The 19,896-nt window shown below is 34.5% G+C and overlaps 1 protein-coding gene across 1 annotated transcript in view; it reads right to left on the reverse strand.

The window, feature by feature from the left end:
• Positions 1-19,896, reverse strand: part of LOC136851922 (uncharacterized) — a 489,330-nt gene that overhangs the window by 56,863 nt on the left and 412,571 nt on the right. The window contains exons 13-14 of the mRNA XM_067126612.1: positions 3,361-3,559; positions 1,658-1,921 (exon numbers count right to left, since the gene is read on the reverse strand). Coding sequence (XP_066982713.1) covers positions 1,658-1,921; positions 3,361-3,559 — 463 coding nt within the window. The remainder of the gene's footprint in view (positions 1-1,657; positions 1,922-3,360; positions 3,560-19,896) is intronic.

The raw sequence follows: 19,896 nt of genomic DNA on the forward strand, positions 1-19,896 counted from the left end.
CTTAGGTAGAGCAGGGCTACATAAATTACAGTAAATGATAATTAACTCATCAGCCGAAGGCCCACTTAAGAATATATATATATATATATAATGTGTATATATATATATATATATATATATATATATATATATATATATATATATATATATATATATATATATATATATATATATATATATATATATATATATATATATATATATATATATATATATATATATGTATATATATATGTATATATATATGTATATATATATGTATATATATATATATATATATGTATATATATATATATATATATATATATATATATATATATATATATATATATATATATATATATATATATATATATATACAGTGTATATAAGTGGATGTATGAGTATGCATGTATGTGTGTGTGTTCCAGCATAACTCTGAAATGCATTGAGCAATTTCAACCAAACTTGGTATTCATATGACTTACTATCTGGCAAAGAATAACGTGGGGGTAAGACATCACTAACACCAAAGGGCACTAAAGGGGGTGGGGGTGGGAAGGGCTTCCCTGAAACAGAGCTGGTTCTGCCCATAGACTTAGTAACTGAATAAACTCTATGGGTTTATCATACCTCATTTTGGTATATATGTATGACTTACTATCTGGAAAAGAATACTGTTGGGGTAAGACATCACTTGCACTAAAGAGGGTTGGGGGTGGGAAGGGTGTGACATGTAAAAATAACTGAAAACAACAGTTATTAGTGTTTTATCCATAGTTTTTGAGGTCATTGAGATGAAAAGTGACACTCCCGATGCCCTTTAAGTCCAAGTTCAGCCCCTATAGGAATGGGGGGTGAAATATAAAATGTAAAAAATGTTAGGCAATGTAACTGAAGCAACTGTCTTAACAGGAATAAGAGAGAGAGAGAGAGAGAGAGAGAGAGAGAGAGAGAGAGAGAGAGAGAGAGAGAGCATAGGGGGTGTTAGGGAGAGGGAGAGAAAGAGTTCACTGGTTGTCATCCAGAGTTTTCCCGGGCAGCACTGGATTGGTCACCTAGTGTGTGTATATAAATATATATATATATACACACACACACACACACACACATATATATATATATATATATATATATATATATATATATATATATATATATATATATATATTAGTAAATATTGATAGCAAAATTAATATTAGTAAATTTACCTTTACGGGAAAAAGAAAGTGCTATGGCTTGAATGATTGTTGACGCTTGGATATTTGCACGTAACAAGTCAAGTACATATAGTTTATGTGTGTGTGAGTGTGTGTGTATTTATAAATATAGATATACACACACATATATACATTTGTATATATATTATATATATATATATACATATATATATATATATATATATATATATATATATATATATATGTATCTATGTATGTATATATGTATATACATATATATCTATGTATATATATATATATATATAAATATATATATATATATATATATATATATATATATATATATATATATATATATATATATATATATATATATATATATATATATATATATATATATAAGTGTGTGTGTGTGTGTGTGGTCAAATGAATCCGGTTACCAAGATATTAAATGAAAAAAAACGGGTTTTTTTAAAACTAAATAGAAGATCAAAAACCTGGTGTATGAGAAAGGATGTCAGGATCGCATTCATCGATGTCCGCAGAGATCTCGTGAGCGAATTCCGTGTAAGGAGTGTCCATGGGGCGTGCGGATGACGGCCTCCCACCCTGATCATTTCTTCTCCGCATGTGGGAATGCCGAGAAACTTTCAGCCGAATAACCACAATAATGACAACGATGAGCGGAACCAGCATCACTCCTCCACCTACAAGCACAACCGCAGGGATTCCCATTTCCTTTTCTCGATCGCGCGCCGCTTCTGAAAGGAGAATGAGTAAAAAATGAGCCCAAAAATGGCTTAATTAGCTGTTTCAATATCAGGGTTTATAAATAAACACTACCGAATTTTTGAAAGGCCTCATGAATTATTGTTTAAAAGTTACTATTCAAATATACGCTCTGTAAAATTCAGATCTCTTGATTTCGTAATCTCATGATTTTAAACAAGCTTGGTTGACTTGCTTTAACCAGACTACGATTGCTTACAGAAAACAAAGAGAACAAGATGTCCATTGGCAACTAAGATCAGCAATTCAAATGAATTGCCCAACAATTTTTTGTTTCATTTCAATAAACTTTCACCTGTGATTGCCTGTATAAAAATCGATTGCCAATCGTCAGCGAAAATGTGATCATTATTACATAGAATAGAATATGGTCAGAGAAGACAGTAGAAGTAGTTTAGTGCCAACCAAAATTCTAATTATCATCATCACCGTCAGCATCATCGCCTCCAAGGTCGTGTGGCGAAAAGGGCCTCTGCGGAACTCGCCACTTTGCACTCGTGGTTTTCCTGTGCGTTAACTTCCACAAAGGTCCATTCATCTCCATTTTCCCTTCTCATAGTTCTCACCAAGTAGGTGTGGACCTTCCAACCCTTCGGTGCTGACAGGAATCCAGTTGACGCGATTCTCACAGGGGTTGTGTGAAGGATACCTCCTGGCCCTCTGTATCTCCTTTCCTCAACATTACGGAATTTCCCTAATATTTCCCATGGCATCATGTCCAATGCTATCCTACCATTTGTCTCGTAATGTTCTTCTTGAAGCCTTATTATCAAATCGACGAAATCTTTTAGATATAGTTTTACTGTCACACAAAGTTCATTCTATATAGTATTACAAATCTTACTCTTTATGTAATTTCAGTCTATTTGATTTTCAAATCTTGTTTGATTGGGCTTTTCTATCTTTCGCTAAATTTCAACTCAAGAGAACTCGTACTAGAGATAATTGCTCCTAAATATCTGAAAGATTTAACCGTATTAATTTTTTCTCATGTAGCCTAATGTCATTTCATCATTCATTCTAATATCAAGACGGCTAATATATTCCTTCTCATGACTGTCCTTATCCTATTGTTATTTGATGTGCACAACACTTTTCTTTATTACTCTAATGAGATTTCTGGACTGATCTGAGCAAAGGAAACGCCATTACGAGGAACCTGAGAAAGAGCTTATTTGTACTGCAAGATAGTGCTGGAAATTCAAAGATGCACTGGGAAAACATTGTGGAGATCAGGAACAGGGTAATATTCATATAAATAATTTGCCATTAGTTATATGACATCTGACTGCGACTAAGTTTTAATTATAATCAGGAGCTTACTACGGAATATCTTTTTAAGCAAATTAACGTCTTAGTTGTCATGAACCTCAGTGTCATGGAACATCAAATTTTGCTTACGATGTCTGACCTGCATTAGTTTCCTGCTGAGTTTCCAGGACTCGTGAAGTGAAGGTTTTCAGCTCAATGACCCTGGAGGTGCCCATGTTGTTGGCGGCAACTATGACTATCTTATAGGGTGTTGCAGGGCGGAGGTTGGCCAAGTTGAAATTGGGCGTCTCTGACTTCACTTCTCCAATTGGTATTTGTTCTGAGCCAATTTGGAACACCTGAGAGAGAGAGAGAGAGAGAGAGAGAGAGAGAGAGAGAGAGAGAGAGAGAGAGAGAGAGAGAGAGAGAGATTAGTTAACAAGTTTGGTTACAACACCTGGATTACCATACAACAAGTCCAAATCCTTTATATCCATTGTATTGTTAAAAATCCATGAAAAAATTAAGGCTCCAGCCTCAGCTCTCAGCTGTAGGCCGAGTCTATTCGTACTTAAGTAAAGGGTGAGATCATGAATGCTGTCATCATGTACTGATGCGAAATTCTTACCTACATCTTTTGTCTTTTGGCAGGTTTTTTTCTGTTTCATGTGAAGTTACTATTCTCTTAAACAAGTATAAAATAAATTTTCATACAACAGATAGTGGGCAATTATCTTACGAACATTATATTGTGGCATTTGCATAATACCTTTACTATATGATATTTACTCACCGTAGCCAAGCAGTGTTCAAGGTGAAAACTTTTCAATATCAACACTTGTTTCTTGTCTTTTAGATTAAGCATTGTCATTTGCTTATTTCAAACCGTGCAAGAAGTACGAGTACATAGAAGGTGTTATGGGTAGCTAAAACATTTCTGAGTAGAAAAATTTTGTTCAAACATGTTCCATTTTTTCACTCCATTTTTATCATTCTTTCCCACTGATGGCTGCCTCTCTCCTTTTAATGACTGTAAAATCACACCCAGATATCAAAGTAATTATTTAATATGCATCATAGCAAATTTTTTCTCACTTTAATTTTTAACAAAATTGTATCCTACCATGAATATCTGCCATATTCTAATTAACATACTTATGGTGTATATACTGTATTTGTTGATTTTATTGTATACATAACTAAGGACTGAATTATTAGACTACTCTAAGGCACTAATAATGCCACGAAAATCTTTTTCAGCGAACTTAGCAGAATCTTTCCCTATGTCCTCTGTCCACGTCGATCCATATCTATTTTGCTAAAGAAAATTAAACTCCAAATTGCAATGTTTTTATATCCTCAAAATTCCGAACGCTCTCTTCTCCTTTGTTTGTCATTATATTCTGCACGGCCCCCGTAGCGGTGTAATGTCATCAGTGCACCTCACGCAGTGAGCTGTGGGCATTACTTATGGCTCTTTGCAGCTTCCTTTCAGGCCCTAGCTGCAACCTTTTACGGTACCCCAGTTCATGGTCTCTTTCTTCCATCTTACTTTCCACCGTCTCCCAAGAATGGCTTCATAGTGCAACCGCGAGGTTTTCCTCCTGTTCACCTTTCGAACCTTTGTACTCTTCATTTCCCTTTCAGTGCTCAGTGACATCAAAGGTCCCAACGCTTGGCCTCTGGCCCAAATTCCATATTCCTTCCATATTCTGAACGGCATTTGCTTCATACTGTGCAGGGAGTTCTATAGTATTGCAATTCAAATGGCTATCTTGTCTATATAGAAAAGGTAGACCAGAAGAGTCCATGATATTTAAACAGGCGTTTCAACAGAAGATACGCAAAATCACGAAGAAGTTTCCAACCTATTTCTCTTGTTCTATATCGTCTATTTTACCAGACGTTTAGCGACTCTATCTATAGTTTTCCTTTAGGAAATTTGAACAAACTCAGAATGTTCAGAAAACGCTAATGAATCATACAGTTTAAACCATCACAATGTTTTCAAGAACTAAAGGCCGCCACTAACGTTCAATTATACCTGCGCAGTTATGACTGCACAGTCGGCCTGTGCAGGCAAAACTGAACGTTAATGTGAGCAACTTGCGTAGTTTTTCATGCCTGCGAAGGCGGCCTGAGCAAATAGCTCATCTCAATCGATGAGCCACCGGCCAAACTGCCTGCGCATGCGCACTTCAACATTGATGTGGGAGGCTAGTTTTCTGGCTCAGCTAGTATGCACCAGTCAGGAACAGGTCTGGGTTTTATGAAATTTAAAAGTGTTTAGACCTAAATTAACGATGCATCGGCTTTACTTGTTTTTTAGTTTTGTCTCTCCGTCTGCACTTTTTCTGTCTGCCCTCAAAATCTACTGAGACTAGAGGGCTGCAAATTGGTATGTTGATCATCCACCCTCCAATCATCAAACATACCAAATTGCAGCCCTCTAGCCTCCTCAGCAGTTTTTATTTTATTTAATGTTAAATTTAGCCATGATCGTACTTCTGGCACCGATATAGGTACCAAAAACACAGGCCACCAACGGACCTTGGCTGAATTTCATGGGCCGTGGCTGAGGCCACCACCGGACTGTGGCTGAGTTTCATGGTCCATGGCTGAAAGTTTCATACAGAATTATACACTTTACAGAAAACTCGATTGAGCTGAAGAAACTTCGGCGCATTTTTTACTTGTATATAATTGATATGGGTGTGAGAATAATATAAATTTGTAATTTTGCAATTTTTCCACAGGAAAAATAATTGTGTATAGTGAAAGTGGCAGCATCATTCCTGAATGTCTTGTAGGTTTCATTGGAATCTACTGTATATGAATGAGGCTTTGCTTGGGCAAGTAAAATCCAAAGGCTATAGTAAGAGATTAAGTCTATGTGTGTTAATTCATGGTGATAAACCATATATAATTACCATAGCCTTCTATAAAGGTCTATTCAGTAAGCATAATTACTTTATATTTTCTCCATCGTTCTCATTTTTTTGTAAGAGACGTGAGGGCAACAAAAAAATTTCCCTACAATTTTAGTTAAAGAGGTAAAGCTCTTCTTATTCTCTCAGATTTTTTCCTCTTTTCTAACTCAATTACTTGCGAGTGCATCGGACATTTATACATTTAGCCTCTATCCAGTTCTTGGCGGTTTCCCTTCAAAATTTTAAATTGCCCTCTCTTCGCCTGAGGCGTCTGATCTTCGCCTGAGGCATCTGATCTTCGCCTGAGGCGTCTGATCTTCGCCTGAGGCGTCTGATCTCAGTACCATATTAGCATCTACAAAATATCTTTTACAGTTTTCTCTTAACATGGTTGAGGTAGATTTGACGAAAGATCTATGGGGGTTTAGGTAACCCACATAGATGTTTCATAAAACTTAGCTAAACTCCCGTAGATCTTTCATCAAATTTACCTAAAGCCCCCATAGATCTTTTGTGAAATTTAGCTAAACCCCCATGGATCTCTCGGGAAATTTAGCTAAACCTCCCATAGATCTTTCGTGAAATTTAGCTAAAGCTCCCATAGATCTTTCGTGAAATTTAGCTAAACCACCATAGATCTTTTGTGAAATTCAACTAAGCCCACCATAGATAATTCGTGAAATTTAAATAAACCCCCCATAGATCTTTCGTGAAATTTAGCTAAATCCCCTTAGATCTTTCATGAAATTTAGTCAAGACCCCCATACATCTTTCGTGAAATTTAGCTAAAGCCCCATAGATCTTTCGTGAAATTTACCTAAAGCCCCAATAGATCTTTCGTGAAATTTAGCTAAGCCCTCCATAGATCTTTCGTGAAATTTAGCTAAGCACCCATAGATCTTTCGTGAAATTTAGCTAAGCCCACATAGATCTTTCGTGAAATTTAGCTAAGCCCCCATAGAACTTTCGTGAAATTTACCTAAAGCCCCAATAGATCTTTCATAAAATTTAATTAAACCCACCATAGATCTTGCGTGAAATTTAGCTAAACCCCCATAGATCTTTCGTGAAATTTAGCTAAACCCCCACCGATCGTTCGTGAAATTTAGCGAAGCCCCCATAGATCTTTCGTGAAACTTAGCTAAACCCCTCATGTATCTTTCGTGAAATTTAGCTAAAGCCCCCATACATCTTTCGTGTAATTTATCTAAATACCCCATCGATCTTTCGTGAAATTTAGCTAAGCCCTCCATAGATATTTCGTGAAATTTTGCTAAAGCCTCCATAGATCTTTTGTGAAATTTAGCTAAGCCCCCATAGATCTTTCGTGAAATTTAGCTAGACACCCCATAGATCTTTAGTGAAATTTAACTAAAGCCCTATAGATCTTTCGTGAAACTTAGCTAAACTCCCATAAATCTTTCGTGAAATTTAACTAAACCCCCATAGATCTTTCGTGAAATTTAGCTAAACTCCCATAAATCTTTCGTGAAATTTAGCTAAACCCCCATAGATATTTCGTGAAATTTACCTAAACCCCATAGATCTTTTGTGAAATTTAGCTAAGCCCCATAGACCTTTCGTGAAATTTAACTAAACCCTCATAGATCTTTCGTGGAATTTAGCTAAGCCCCATAGGTCTTTCGTGAAATTTAGCTAAACCCCCATAGATCTTTCGTGAAATTTAGCTAAGACCCCATAGATCTTTCGTGAAATTTAGCTAAACCCCCATAGATCTTTCGTGAAATTTAGCTAAGCCCCCATAGATCTGCCGTGAAATTTAGTTAAACCCCCCATATATCTTTCGTGAAATTTAGCTAAAACCCCAATAGATCTTTCGTGAAATTTAGCTAAGGCCCCATAGATCTTTCGTGAAATTTAGCTAAACCACCCATAGATCTTTTGTGAAATTTAGCTAAACCCCCACAGATCCTTCGTGAAATTTACCTAAACCCCTTATAGCTCTTTCGTGTAATTTAACTAAACCACCCATATATCTTTCGTGAAATTTAGCTAAAGCCCACATAGATCTTTCGTGAAATTTAGCTAAACCCCCATAGATCTTTCATGAAATTTACCTATCCCCTTATAGCTCTTTCGTGAAATTTAGCTAAACCACCCATATATCTTTCGTGAAATTTAGCTAAAGCCCACATAGATCTTTCGTGAAATTTACCTAAACCCTCCTCAGACCTTTCGTGAAATTTAGTTAAGCCCCCATAGATCTTTCGTGAAATTCAGCTAAACTGCCATAGATCTTTCATCAAATTTATCTAAACACCCATAGATCTATGGTGAAATTTAGCTAGACCTCCCATAGATCTTTTGTGAAATTTAGCTAAACCCCCTTAGATCTTTCGTGAAATTTAGCTAAACCCCCCGTAGACCTTTCGTGAAATTTAGCTAAGTCCCCATACGTCTTTCGTGAAATTTAGCTAAGCCCCACATAGATTTTTCGTGAAATTTAGCTAAAGCCCCCATAGGTCTTTCGTGAAATTTAGCTAAAGCCCCCGTAGATCTTTCGTGAAATTTAGCTAAAGCCCACATAGATCTTTCGTGAAATTTAGCTAAAGTCCTCGTAGATCTTTTGTGATATTTAACTAAACCCCCATAGATATTTTGTGAAATTTAGCTATGCCCCTTAGATCTTTCGTGAAATTTATCGAAGCCCCCATAGATCTTTCGTGATATTTAGCTAATCTCCCATATATCTGTCATGAAATTTTGCTAAACTACCATCTTTCGTGAAATCTAGGTAAACCCCCCCACATACCTTTCGTGAAATTTAGCTAAAGCCCCAATAGATCTTTCGTGAAATTTAGCTAAACCACCATAGATCTTTCGTGAAATTTAGCTAAACCCCCATAGATCTTTCGTGAAATCTAGGTAAACCCCCCACATACCTTTCGTGAAATTTAGCTAAACCAACATAGATCTTTCGTGAAATTTAGCTAAACCCCAATAGATCTTTCGTGAAATTTAGCTATGCCTCCATGGATCTTTCGTGAAATTTAGCTAAACCCCCAATAGATCTTTCGTGAAATTTAGCTAAGTCCCCATATGTCTTTCGTGAAATTTAGCTAAACCCCATAGATCTTTCGTGAAATTTAGCTAGGCCCCCCATATCTTTCGTGAAATTTAACTAAAGCCCCCATAGATCTTTCGTGAAATTTAGTTATAACCCCATAGATCTTTCGTGAAATTTAGTTAAGCACCATAGATCTTTCATGAAATTTAGCTAAGCCCCCTAGATCTTTCGTGAAATTTAGCTAAGTCCCAGAGATCTTCCGTGAAATTTAGCTAAGCCCCTACAGATCTTTTGTGAAATTTAGCTAAACCCCCCATAGATCCTTCGTGAAATTTAGCTAAACCCTCATAGATCTTTCGTGAAATTTAGCTAAACCGCCATAGATCTTTCGTGACATTTAGCTAAAACCCCTATAAATCTTTTGTGATATTTAGCTAAAGCCCCCATAGATCTTTCGTGAAATTTAGCTAAAGCCCCCATAGATCTTTTGTGAAATTTAGCTAAAGCCCCCATAGATCTTTCGTGAAATTTAGTTAAACCCCCCATAGATCTTTCGGGAAATTTATCTAAGCCTCTCTTAGATCTTTCGTGAAATTTAGCTAAAGCCCACATAAATCTTTCGTGAAATTTAGCTAAACCCCTATAGATCTTTCGTGGAACTGAGATAAACCCCCCATATATCTTTCGTGAAATTTAGCTAAACCCCCATAGATCTTTCATCAAATTTGTCTAAACGCCCATAGATCTATGGTGAAATTTAGCTAAACCCCCATAGATCTTTCGTGAAATTTAGCTAAACCCCCCATAGATCTTTCGTGAAATTTAGCTAGACCCCCCATAGATCTTTCGTGAAATTTAGCTAAGCGCCCCATAGATCTTTAGTGAAATTTAGCTAAAGCCCCCATAGATCTTTCATGAAATTTAGCTAATCCCCCCATAAATCTTTCATGAAATTTAGCTAAGCCCCATAGATCTTTCGTGAAATTTAGCTAAAGCCCCCATAGATCTTTCGTGAAATTTAGCTAAACCTCCCCATAGATCTTTCGTGAAATTTACTAAACCCCCTTAGATCTTTCGTGAAATTTAGCTAAACCACACATGGATCTTTCGTGAAATTTAGGCTAAACCCCTGTAGATTTTTCGGGAAATTTAGATAAATCCCCATGCATCTTTCGTGAAATTTAGCTAAACCCCATAGATCTTTCATCAAATTTGTCTAAACGCCCATAGATCTATGGTGCAATTTAGCTAAACCCCCATGGCTCTTTCGTGAAATTTACCTAAACTCAAATAGATCTTTCGTGAAATTTACCTAAACTCAAATAGATCTTTCATTAAATTTACCTAAACCACCGTAGATCTTTCGTCAAATTTAGCTAAAACCTCATAGATCTTTCATCGAATTTAGCTAAGTCCCCATAGGTCTTTAGTCATATTTAGCTAAACTCTCATAGATAGTTTGTTAAGTTTAGCTGAACCCCAATAGCTGAACTTGTGAAATATCCATGGTAGTTTAGTCAAATTTGACGAACTACCTATAAGCCTTTACCTAAAATTAATGAAAAATCAATGGGAGTTTAGCTAAATCTTATGAGAGATCTGTGGGAGTTTATCTAAATTTGAAGAAAGATCTAAAGGAGTTTATCAAAATTGAAGAAAGATCTATAGGGTTTAGCTAAATTTGACAAAATACCTAAGGGGCTTAGCTAAATTTGACAAAATATCTATGGGGGTTTAGCTAAACTTCATGAATATCTATGGGGGTTTAGCTAAATTTCTTGAATATCTATGTTATTTTAGCTAAATTTGACAAATGACCCTGGAGATTTGGCTAAATATGATGAAGATCTATGTGGGTTTAGCTAAATTTGGCAAAAGATCTATGTGGGTTTAGCTAAATCGGACAAAATATCTATGGGGTTTAGCTAAAGTTGACAAAGATCTATTTCGGTTTAGCTAAATTTGATGAAGATCTATGTGGGTTTAACTATATTTGACGGAGATCTATGTGGGTTTAGCTAAATCTGACAGAATATAATAGGGCTTTAGCTAAGTTTGACGAAGATCTATCTGGGTTTAGGTAAATTTGACAATCTATGTGGGTTTAGCTGAATTTGATAGAATATCCATGGGGGTTTAGCTAAATTTGACAAAATATCTATGGGGTTTAGCTAAATTTGAAGAAAGATCAATGAGGATTTATCTAAATTTGATAAAGATGTATGGGGTTTACCTAAATTTGGCAAAATATCTATGGTGGTTTAGCAAAATTTGACAAAACATCTATGGGGTTTAGCTAAATTTGATAAAATGTCTACGGGGATATAGCTAAATTTGGCAAAATATCTATGGGGGTTTAGCTAAATTTGACAAAATATCTATGTGGGTTTAGTTAAATTTGACAAAATATCTATGGGGGTTTAGTTAAATTTGACAAAATATCAATTGATTTTTAGCTAAATCTGGTAGGAAATAGATCTATGGGGGTTTAGCTAAATTTAAAGAAAGGTGAATTTGGGTTTAGCTAAATCTGACTAAATATCTATGGGTGTTTAGCTAAATTGGACGAAAGATCTATGTGGGTTTAGCTAAATTTAATAAAGCTGTATGGAGGTTAGGTAAAAAAAAAAATTAATAAAGCTGTATGGTGGGTTAAGATAAATTTGATGAAGACCTATAGAAGTTTAGCTAAATTTGACAAAATATCCATGTGAGTTTAGCTAAATTTGACAAAAGACACATGGGGTTTTAGCTAAATTTGACAATCTATGGGTTTAGCTGAATTTGATAGAATATCCATGCGGGTTTAGCTAAATTTGACAAAATATCTATGGGGTTTAGCTAAATTTGAAGAAAGATCAATGAGGATTTATCTAAATTTGATAAAGATGTATGGGGTTTACCTAAATTTGGCAAAATATCTATGGTGGTTTAGCAAAATTTGACAAAACATCTATGGGGGTTTAGCTAAATTTGATAAAATGTCTACGGGGATATAGCTAAATTTGGCAAAATATCTATGGGGGTTTAGCTAAATTTGACAAAATATCTATGTGGGTTTAGTTAAATTTGACAAAATATCTATGGGGGTTTAGTTAAATTTGACAAAATATCAATTGATTTTTAGCTAAATCTGGTAGGAAATAGATCTATGGGGGTTTAGCTAAATTTAAAGAAAGGTGAATTTGGGTTTAGCTAAATCTGACTAAATATCTATGGGTGTTTAGCTAAATTGGACGAAAGATCTATGTGGGTTTAGCTAAATTTAATAAAGCTGTATGGAGGTTAGGTAAAAAAAAAATTAATAAAGCTGTATGGTGGGTTAAGATAAATTTGATGAAGACCTATAGAAGTTTAGCTAAATTTGACAAAATATCCATGTGAGTTTAGCTAAATTTGACAAAAGACACATGGGGTTTTAGCTAAATTTGACAATCTATGTGGGTTTAGCTGAATTTGATAGAATATCCATGCGGGTTTAGCTAAATTTGACAAAATATCTATGGGGTTTAGCTAAATTTGAAGAAAGATCAATGAGGATTTATCTAAATTTGATAAAGATGTATGGGGTTTACCTAAATTTGGCAAAATATCTATGGTGGTTTAGCAAAATTTGACAAAACATCTATGGGGTTTAGCTAAATTTGATAAAATGTCTATGGGGATATAGCTAAATTTGGCAAAATATCTATGGGGGTTTAGCTAAATTTGACAAAATATCTATGTGGGTTTAGTTAAATTTGACAAAATATCTATGGGGTTTAGTTAAATTTGACAAAATATCAATTGATTTTTAGCTAAATCTGGTAGGAAATAGATCTATGGGGTTTAGCTAAATTTAAAGAAAGGTGAATTTGGGTTTAACTAAATCTGACTAAATATCTATGGGTGTTTAGCTAAATTGGACGAAAGATCTATGTGGGTTTAGCTAAATTTAATAAAGCTGTATGGAGGTTAGGTAAAAAAAAAAATTAATAAAGCTGTATGGTGGGTTAAGATAAATTTGATGAAGACCTATAGAAGTTTAGCTAAATTTGACAAAATATCCATGTGAGTTTAGCTAAATTTGACAAAAGACACATGGGGTTTTAGCTAAATTTGACAAAATATCTATGTTGGTTTAGCTAAACACGACAAAATATCTATGTGGGTTTAGCTAACTTTTACGAAAGATCTATGGGGATTTAGCTAAATTTGACAAAATATCTATGCGTTTTAGCTAAATCTGATGATCGATCTATGGGGGTTTAGCTAAATTTGACAAAATATCTATGTGGGTTTAGCTAAATCTGACAAAAGATCTATGGGGGTTTAGCTAAATCTGGCAAAATATCTATAGGGTTTAGCTAAATCTGACAAAGATCTATTCAGGTTTAGCTAAATTTGATGAAGATCTATGTGGGTTTAGCTAGATTTGACAAAGATCTATGGAGGTTTAGCTAAAGCTGACAAAATATCCACAGGCTTTAACAAAGTTCGACAAAAATCTATCTGGGTTTAGCTACATTTGACGATCTATTCGGGTTTAGATGAATTTGACAGAAAATCCATGGTGGTTTAGCTAAATTTCACGAAATATCTATGGGGCTTAGCTAAATTTGAAGAAAGATCAATGGGGATTAATCTAAATTTGATAAAAATGCATGGGGTTTATCTAAATTTGGCAAAATATCTATGGTGGTTTAGCTAAATTTGACAAAATATCTATGGGGGTTTAGCAAAATTTTACAAAATATTGATGGGGATTGAGCTAAATTTGGCAAAATATCTTTGGGGTTTAGCTAAATTTGAAAAAAAAAATATCTATATGGGTGTAGCTATATTTGAAAAAATATCTATGGGGGTTTAGCTAAATTTGACAAAATATCTATTGAGTTTTAGCTAAATCTGATGAAAGATCTATGGCGGTTTAGCTAAATTTAAACAAAGATGCATTGGGGTTTAGGTAAATTTGACTAAATATCTATGGGTTTTAGCTATATTTGACAAAATATCTATGGTAGTTTAGTTAAATTTGATAAAGCTGTATGGAGGTTTAGCAAAAAAAATTAATAAAGCTGTGTGGTGTGGGTTTAGATGAATTTGACGAAGATCTATGGAGGCTTAGCTAAATTTGACAAAATATCAATGTGAGTTTAGCTAAATTTGATGAGAGATACATGGGGGTTTAGCTAAATTTAACAAAATATCTATGTGGGTTTAGCTAAATTGGACGAAAGATCTATGGGAGTTTAGCTAAATTCAACATAATATTAATGGGGGTTTAGCTAACTTTGATGAGCGATCTATGGGTGTTTAGCTAAATTTGACAAAAGATCTATGGAGGTTTAGCTAAATTTACCAAATATCTATGTGGGTTTAGCTGAACTTGACAAAAGATCTGTGGGGGTTTAGCTAAATTTGACAAAACATCTATGTGGGTTTAGCTAAATTTGACGAAAGATGTATGGGAGTTTAACTAAATTTGACAAAATATCTATGCTGATTTAGGTAAATTTGACAAAATATATATGGGGGTTTAGCTAAATTTGACAAAATATCTATGTGGGTTTAGATAAATTTGGCGAAAGATCTATGAGAGTTTAGCTAAGTTTGACAAAATATTTATGTTGGTTTACCTAAATTTGACAAAAGCTCTATTGGGGTTTAGCTAAATTTGACAAAAAATCTACTTTGGTTTAGCTAAATTTGACAAAAGATCTAAGGGTGTTTAGCTAAATTTAACAAAATCTCTATGAGAGTTGAGCTAAATTTGACAAAATATCTATGGGGGTTAGCTAAATTTGACAGAATGTGTATGGGAGTTTAGCTAAATTTGACAAAATATCTATGGGGGTTAGCTAAATTTGACAAAATATCTATGGAGCTTAGCTAAATCTGATGATCGATCTATGGGAGTTTAGCTAAATTTGACAAAATATCTATGTGGGTTTAGCTAAATTTGACAAAAGATCTATGGGGGTTTAGCTAAATCCGACAAAATATCTATGGGGTTTAGCTAAATTTGACAAAAACCTAAATTTGATGAAGATCTATGTGGGTTTAGCTAGGTTCGAAAAAGATCTATGGGGGTTTAGCTAAATCTGACAAAATATCTACAGGCTTTAAATAAGTTTGACAAAGATCTATCTGGGTTTAGCTACATTTGACTATGTATGTGGGTTTAGATAAATCTGACAGAATATCCATGGTGGTTTAGCTAAATTTCACAAAATATCTATGGGGCTTAGCTAAATTTGAAGAAAGATCAATGGGGATTTATCTACATTTGACAAAGATGCGTGGGGTTTATCTAAATCTGGCAAAATACCTATGGGGGTTTAGCTAAATTTGACGAAATATCTATGCGGGTTAAGCTAAATTTTCTAAAATATCGATGGGGATTTAGCTAAATTTGGCAAAATATCTATGGGGGTTTAGCTAAATTTGACAAAATATCTATGTGGGTTTAGCTATATTCGACAAAATATCTATGGGGGTTTAGCTAAATTTGACAAAATATCTATTGAGTTCTAGCTAAATCTGATGAAAGATCTATGGCGGTTTAGCTAAATTTAAACAAAGATGCATTGGGGTTTAGCTAAATTTGACTAAATATCTATGGGTTTTAGCTATATTTGAAAAAATTTATATGGGAGTTTAGCTAAATTTAATAAAGTTGTATGGAGGTTTAGCTAAAAAAATGAATAAAGCAGTGTGGTGGGTTTAGATAAATTTGACGAAGACCTATGGAGGCTTAGCTAAATTTGACAAAATATCCATGTGAGTTTAGCTAAATTTGACGAAAGATATATGGGGGTTTAGCTAAATTTGACAAAATATCTATGGGGGTTTAGCTAAACTTGACAAAATATCTATGTGGGTTTAACTAAATTGGACGAAAGATCTATGGGGGTTTAGCTAAAATTAACATAATATCTATGTAGGTTTAACTAAATTTGATGAGCGATCTATGAGGTTTAGCTAAATCTGATGAGCGATCTACGGGGGTTTAGCCAAATTTGGCTAAAGATCTATGGGGGTTTAGCTAAATTTACCAAATATCTATGTGGGTTTAGCTGAACTTGACAAAAGATCTATGGGGGTTAGGTAAATTTGACAAAATATCTATGTGGGTTTAGCTAAATTTGACGAAAGATCTATGGGAGTTTAACTAAATTTGACAAAATATTTTTGTTGGTTTAAGTAAATTTGACAAAAGAAATATGGGGGTTTAGCTAAATTTGACAAAATATTTATGTGGGTTTAGCTAAATTTGACGAAAAGCTATGAGGGTTTACCTAAATTTGACAAAATATCTATGTGGGTTTAGCTAAATTTGCCGAAAGATCTATGAGAGTTTAGCTAAATTTGGCAAAATATCTATTGAGTTTTAGCTAAATCTGATGAAAGATCTATGGCGGCTTAGCTAAATTTAAACAAAGATGCATTGGGGTTTAGCTAAATTTGACTAAATATCTATGGGTGTTTAGCTAAATTTAATAAAGCTGTATGGAAGTTTAGCTAAAAAAAATAATAAAGCTGTATGATGGGTTTAGATAAATTTGACGATGATCTATGGAGGCTTAGCTAAATTTGACAAAATATCCATGGGAGTTTAGCTAAATTTGACGAAAGATATATGGGGGTTTAGCTAAATTTGACAGAGACAAAAGGTCTACTGGGGTTTAGCTAAATTTGACAGAACGTGTATTGGGGTTTAGCTAAATTTGACAGAATGTGTATGGGGGTTTGGATAAATTTGACAAAATATCTATGGGGGTTTAGCTAAATTTGACAAAATGTCTATGGGCGTTTGAGCTAAATTTGACAAAATATCTATGTGGGTTTAGCTAAATTTAACAAAAGACCTATTGGGGTTTAGCTAAATTTGACAAAATATCTACGTTAGTTTAGCTAAATTTGACAAAAGATCTATGGGGGTTAGCTAAATTTGACAAAATGTCTATGGGGCTGAGCTAAATTTGACAAAATGGCTATGTGGGTTGAGCTAAATTTGACAAAATATCTATGTGGGTTTAGTTAAATTTATCAAAAGATCTATGGCGTTGAGTTAAATTTGACAAAATATCTATGGGTGTTAACCTAAATTTGACAAATGATCTATGGGGGTTTAACTAAATTTGATGAAAGACCTATGTGGGTTTAGGTAAATCTAAAGAAAGATCTATGAGTGTTTAGTTAAATTTGATGAAGATCTATGAGAGTTTAGCTAAATTTCATGAAAGATCTCTGAGGTTTATCTAAATCTAGCCAAAGATCTATGGGGATTTTGCTAGATTTGACGAAAGATCTGTGGGAGTTTAGCTAAATTTGATGAAGACATGTGAAGGTTTAGCTAAATTTGACGGAAGATCTCTTAGGGTTTAGCTAAATTTGAAGAAGTTTAGCTAAATCTGACGAAAGTTCTATGGGGGTTTAGCTCAAATTGACTACATATCTATGGGGGTTTAGCTAAATTTGACAAAAGTTCCACGTGAATTTAGCTAAATTTGACAAAAGGTCTATGGGTGTTTAGTTAAATATGACGAAAGATCTATGGGTGTTTAGCTAAATTTGACGAAAGATCTATGGGTGTTTAGCTAAATTTGACGAAAGATCTGTGGGTGTTTAGCTAAATCTGGCGAAATATCTATTTGAGTTTAGCTAAATTTGACGAAAGATTTATGTGGTTTATGTAAATTTGATGAAAGATCCATGGAATTTGAGCTAAAATTGACGAAATATATATGGGGGATTAGCTAAATTTGATGAAAGATCTATGGGAGTCTAGCTAAATTCCACGAAAGATCTGTGGGATCGAAATTCACCCAACTTCATATCATATATTCTTTGACCGTGTTTTATAACACGGTCAAAGAATATATGATATGAAGCAGCTGTGTTACAAGTTTTGTTCTTATGGTGTGTAGCCTATACACCCTTCATATAGAACAGTGGCCCTTTTGTTCTCTGAACTTTTTAAACACTCATTTCTTAACTGTCAACAGTTTTGTGTTTATTTATTCTATGCCTATTCACACCATCAACTGTATTTGGCATGCAGTACAGAGTTCAACCTCTTTCCTGCAGCAGTCACACAGCTACTTTACCGCTTTCCCTTTTTCCTTTTCATCCTTTCCAGTCACCTCAAGTTCTCTATCGTTTACACTGATCTTCGGCCCTCTCCTGGCTACTCCACTTTTTATACATTTCCACCACATACTCCTTGGAGCCTGCTGTTTGGAATAGGTCATCTGTGTAAAGCAACTCTCCAAAATCTTTTTTTTTCTTTGCTTCTGGTAGTTTTTTCAGTACTTCAATGAACAGCAGTGAGTTCAGACCTGATCCTTGCTGGACACTAACTTTAATCTTAAATTTTCTAGATACACCTGCAGGCAACTGTCATCACTCTAGATCTATTACTATAGTACAACAATATCATTAGCTTAATGGATTTTCTTGGAACCATTTACCTTCGTAATGCCCACTTGATAATTTGTCCTGGTACTCTGTCAAATGGATCTGTAAGTGCCAAAAATATGCGGTACATAATATCTACCTTCCTCTTTGTGGTACTTGTCCTGTTACTAATATCCGTGCCATGAAGCAAAACTGACCATTATCCATTTTAATCGTTTTCCTCAGTCTACACTCCTGCACCTTTGCCAGCATTCTCCATTTCATGTTTATTTTCTTTATATTTGAAAGATTTATAGAGTACTGCCTTCTCCAACATTCCCTTCTAGACCATACTGTGAGGCCCTGGCTCCACTATACTGGTTCCATCTCTTCCTTTATTATTCTAGCAAGCTCGTGGATGACACTCATTATTTTCATTAAGTCACTTGTTATTCCGGATTGTCATGAAACTTATATTTCGTTAGTTCTGTACTGGTCCCTCTCTCGAGCCAAATTCCTTCAGTTCATGTTTATTTTCTTCTCTCAAATGGTCTTCAAAATACTATCTGCATCGTTCCACTATTTTCAGCTAAAGTTTTTAAATCTTCATCTTTCATATCTTTATTTTTTTAACATATTTCTGTCTTTTCACAGGACTTTGCTGAACCAAATGTTTTTTTATAACTTGTAGCTTCCTCCTCTATCCTTTTCCCTGTCTTCCCTTTGCACAGTGGGCCAGGAGGTGGACAAAAACCAAAAAAAATATTGTTTAGTTTTATCAAAATTACATGAAAAAAGTAAATTAGAATAATTTTTAGAAAAGGAACCGTATACTATATCATTATTTAGGTATTATGGGATTGGCTGGTGCTATGGTTTTTAGACGCAATTGGCTAACTACATTCTCTCCCAGTATGTAATGATTAGTCTAAATCAGATTTGTGCGCCTGTAGCATCTGTGATATTAGGTCCATATTTCATTAGTTTATAAAAGATTTTCAACAAGTTTACTACATGTTGTTTATGTGACTAAACATATCAAATATTGTGTAGAACGTGCAATTAATCCATGTTATACTGATATATACAAAAGCACTTAAAATATTTTTGTTTTAACAAAAACAAGCATGCAGCAATTTTTTCGCTTGCATTTGCTTCATATCTCTTGTGGATTTTATTATACTAGAACTTGTGTAGAAAGTGAATATACTTGTTTTCTTTGCACCAATTTGCACTTGGAGCTTTCGTGGGCAATAATAACCGAGGCGCTACTTCCCTATCATGACCGTGCAATGTAACCAACGATTCTGAGTAATGAACGCCATAAGGTGAGAGTTGCCAACGAGTACTTCATCGT

This window comes from Macrobrachium rosenbergii, chromosome 1, assembly GCF_040412425.1.
Source record: "Macrobrachium rosenbergii isolate ZJJX-2024 chromosome 1, ASM4041242v1, whole genome shotgun sequence".
Lineage (NCBI taxonomy): Eukaryota > Metazoa > Arthropoda > Malacostraca > Decapoda > Palaemonidae > Macrobrachium > Macrobrachium rosenbergii.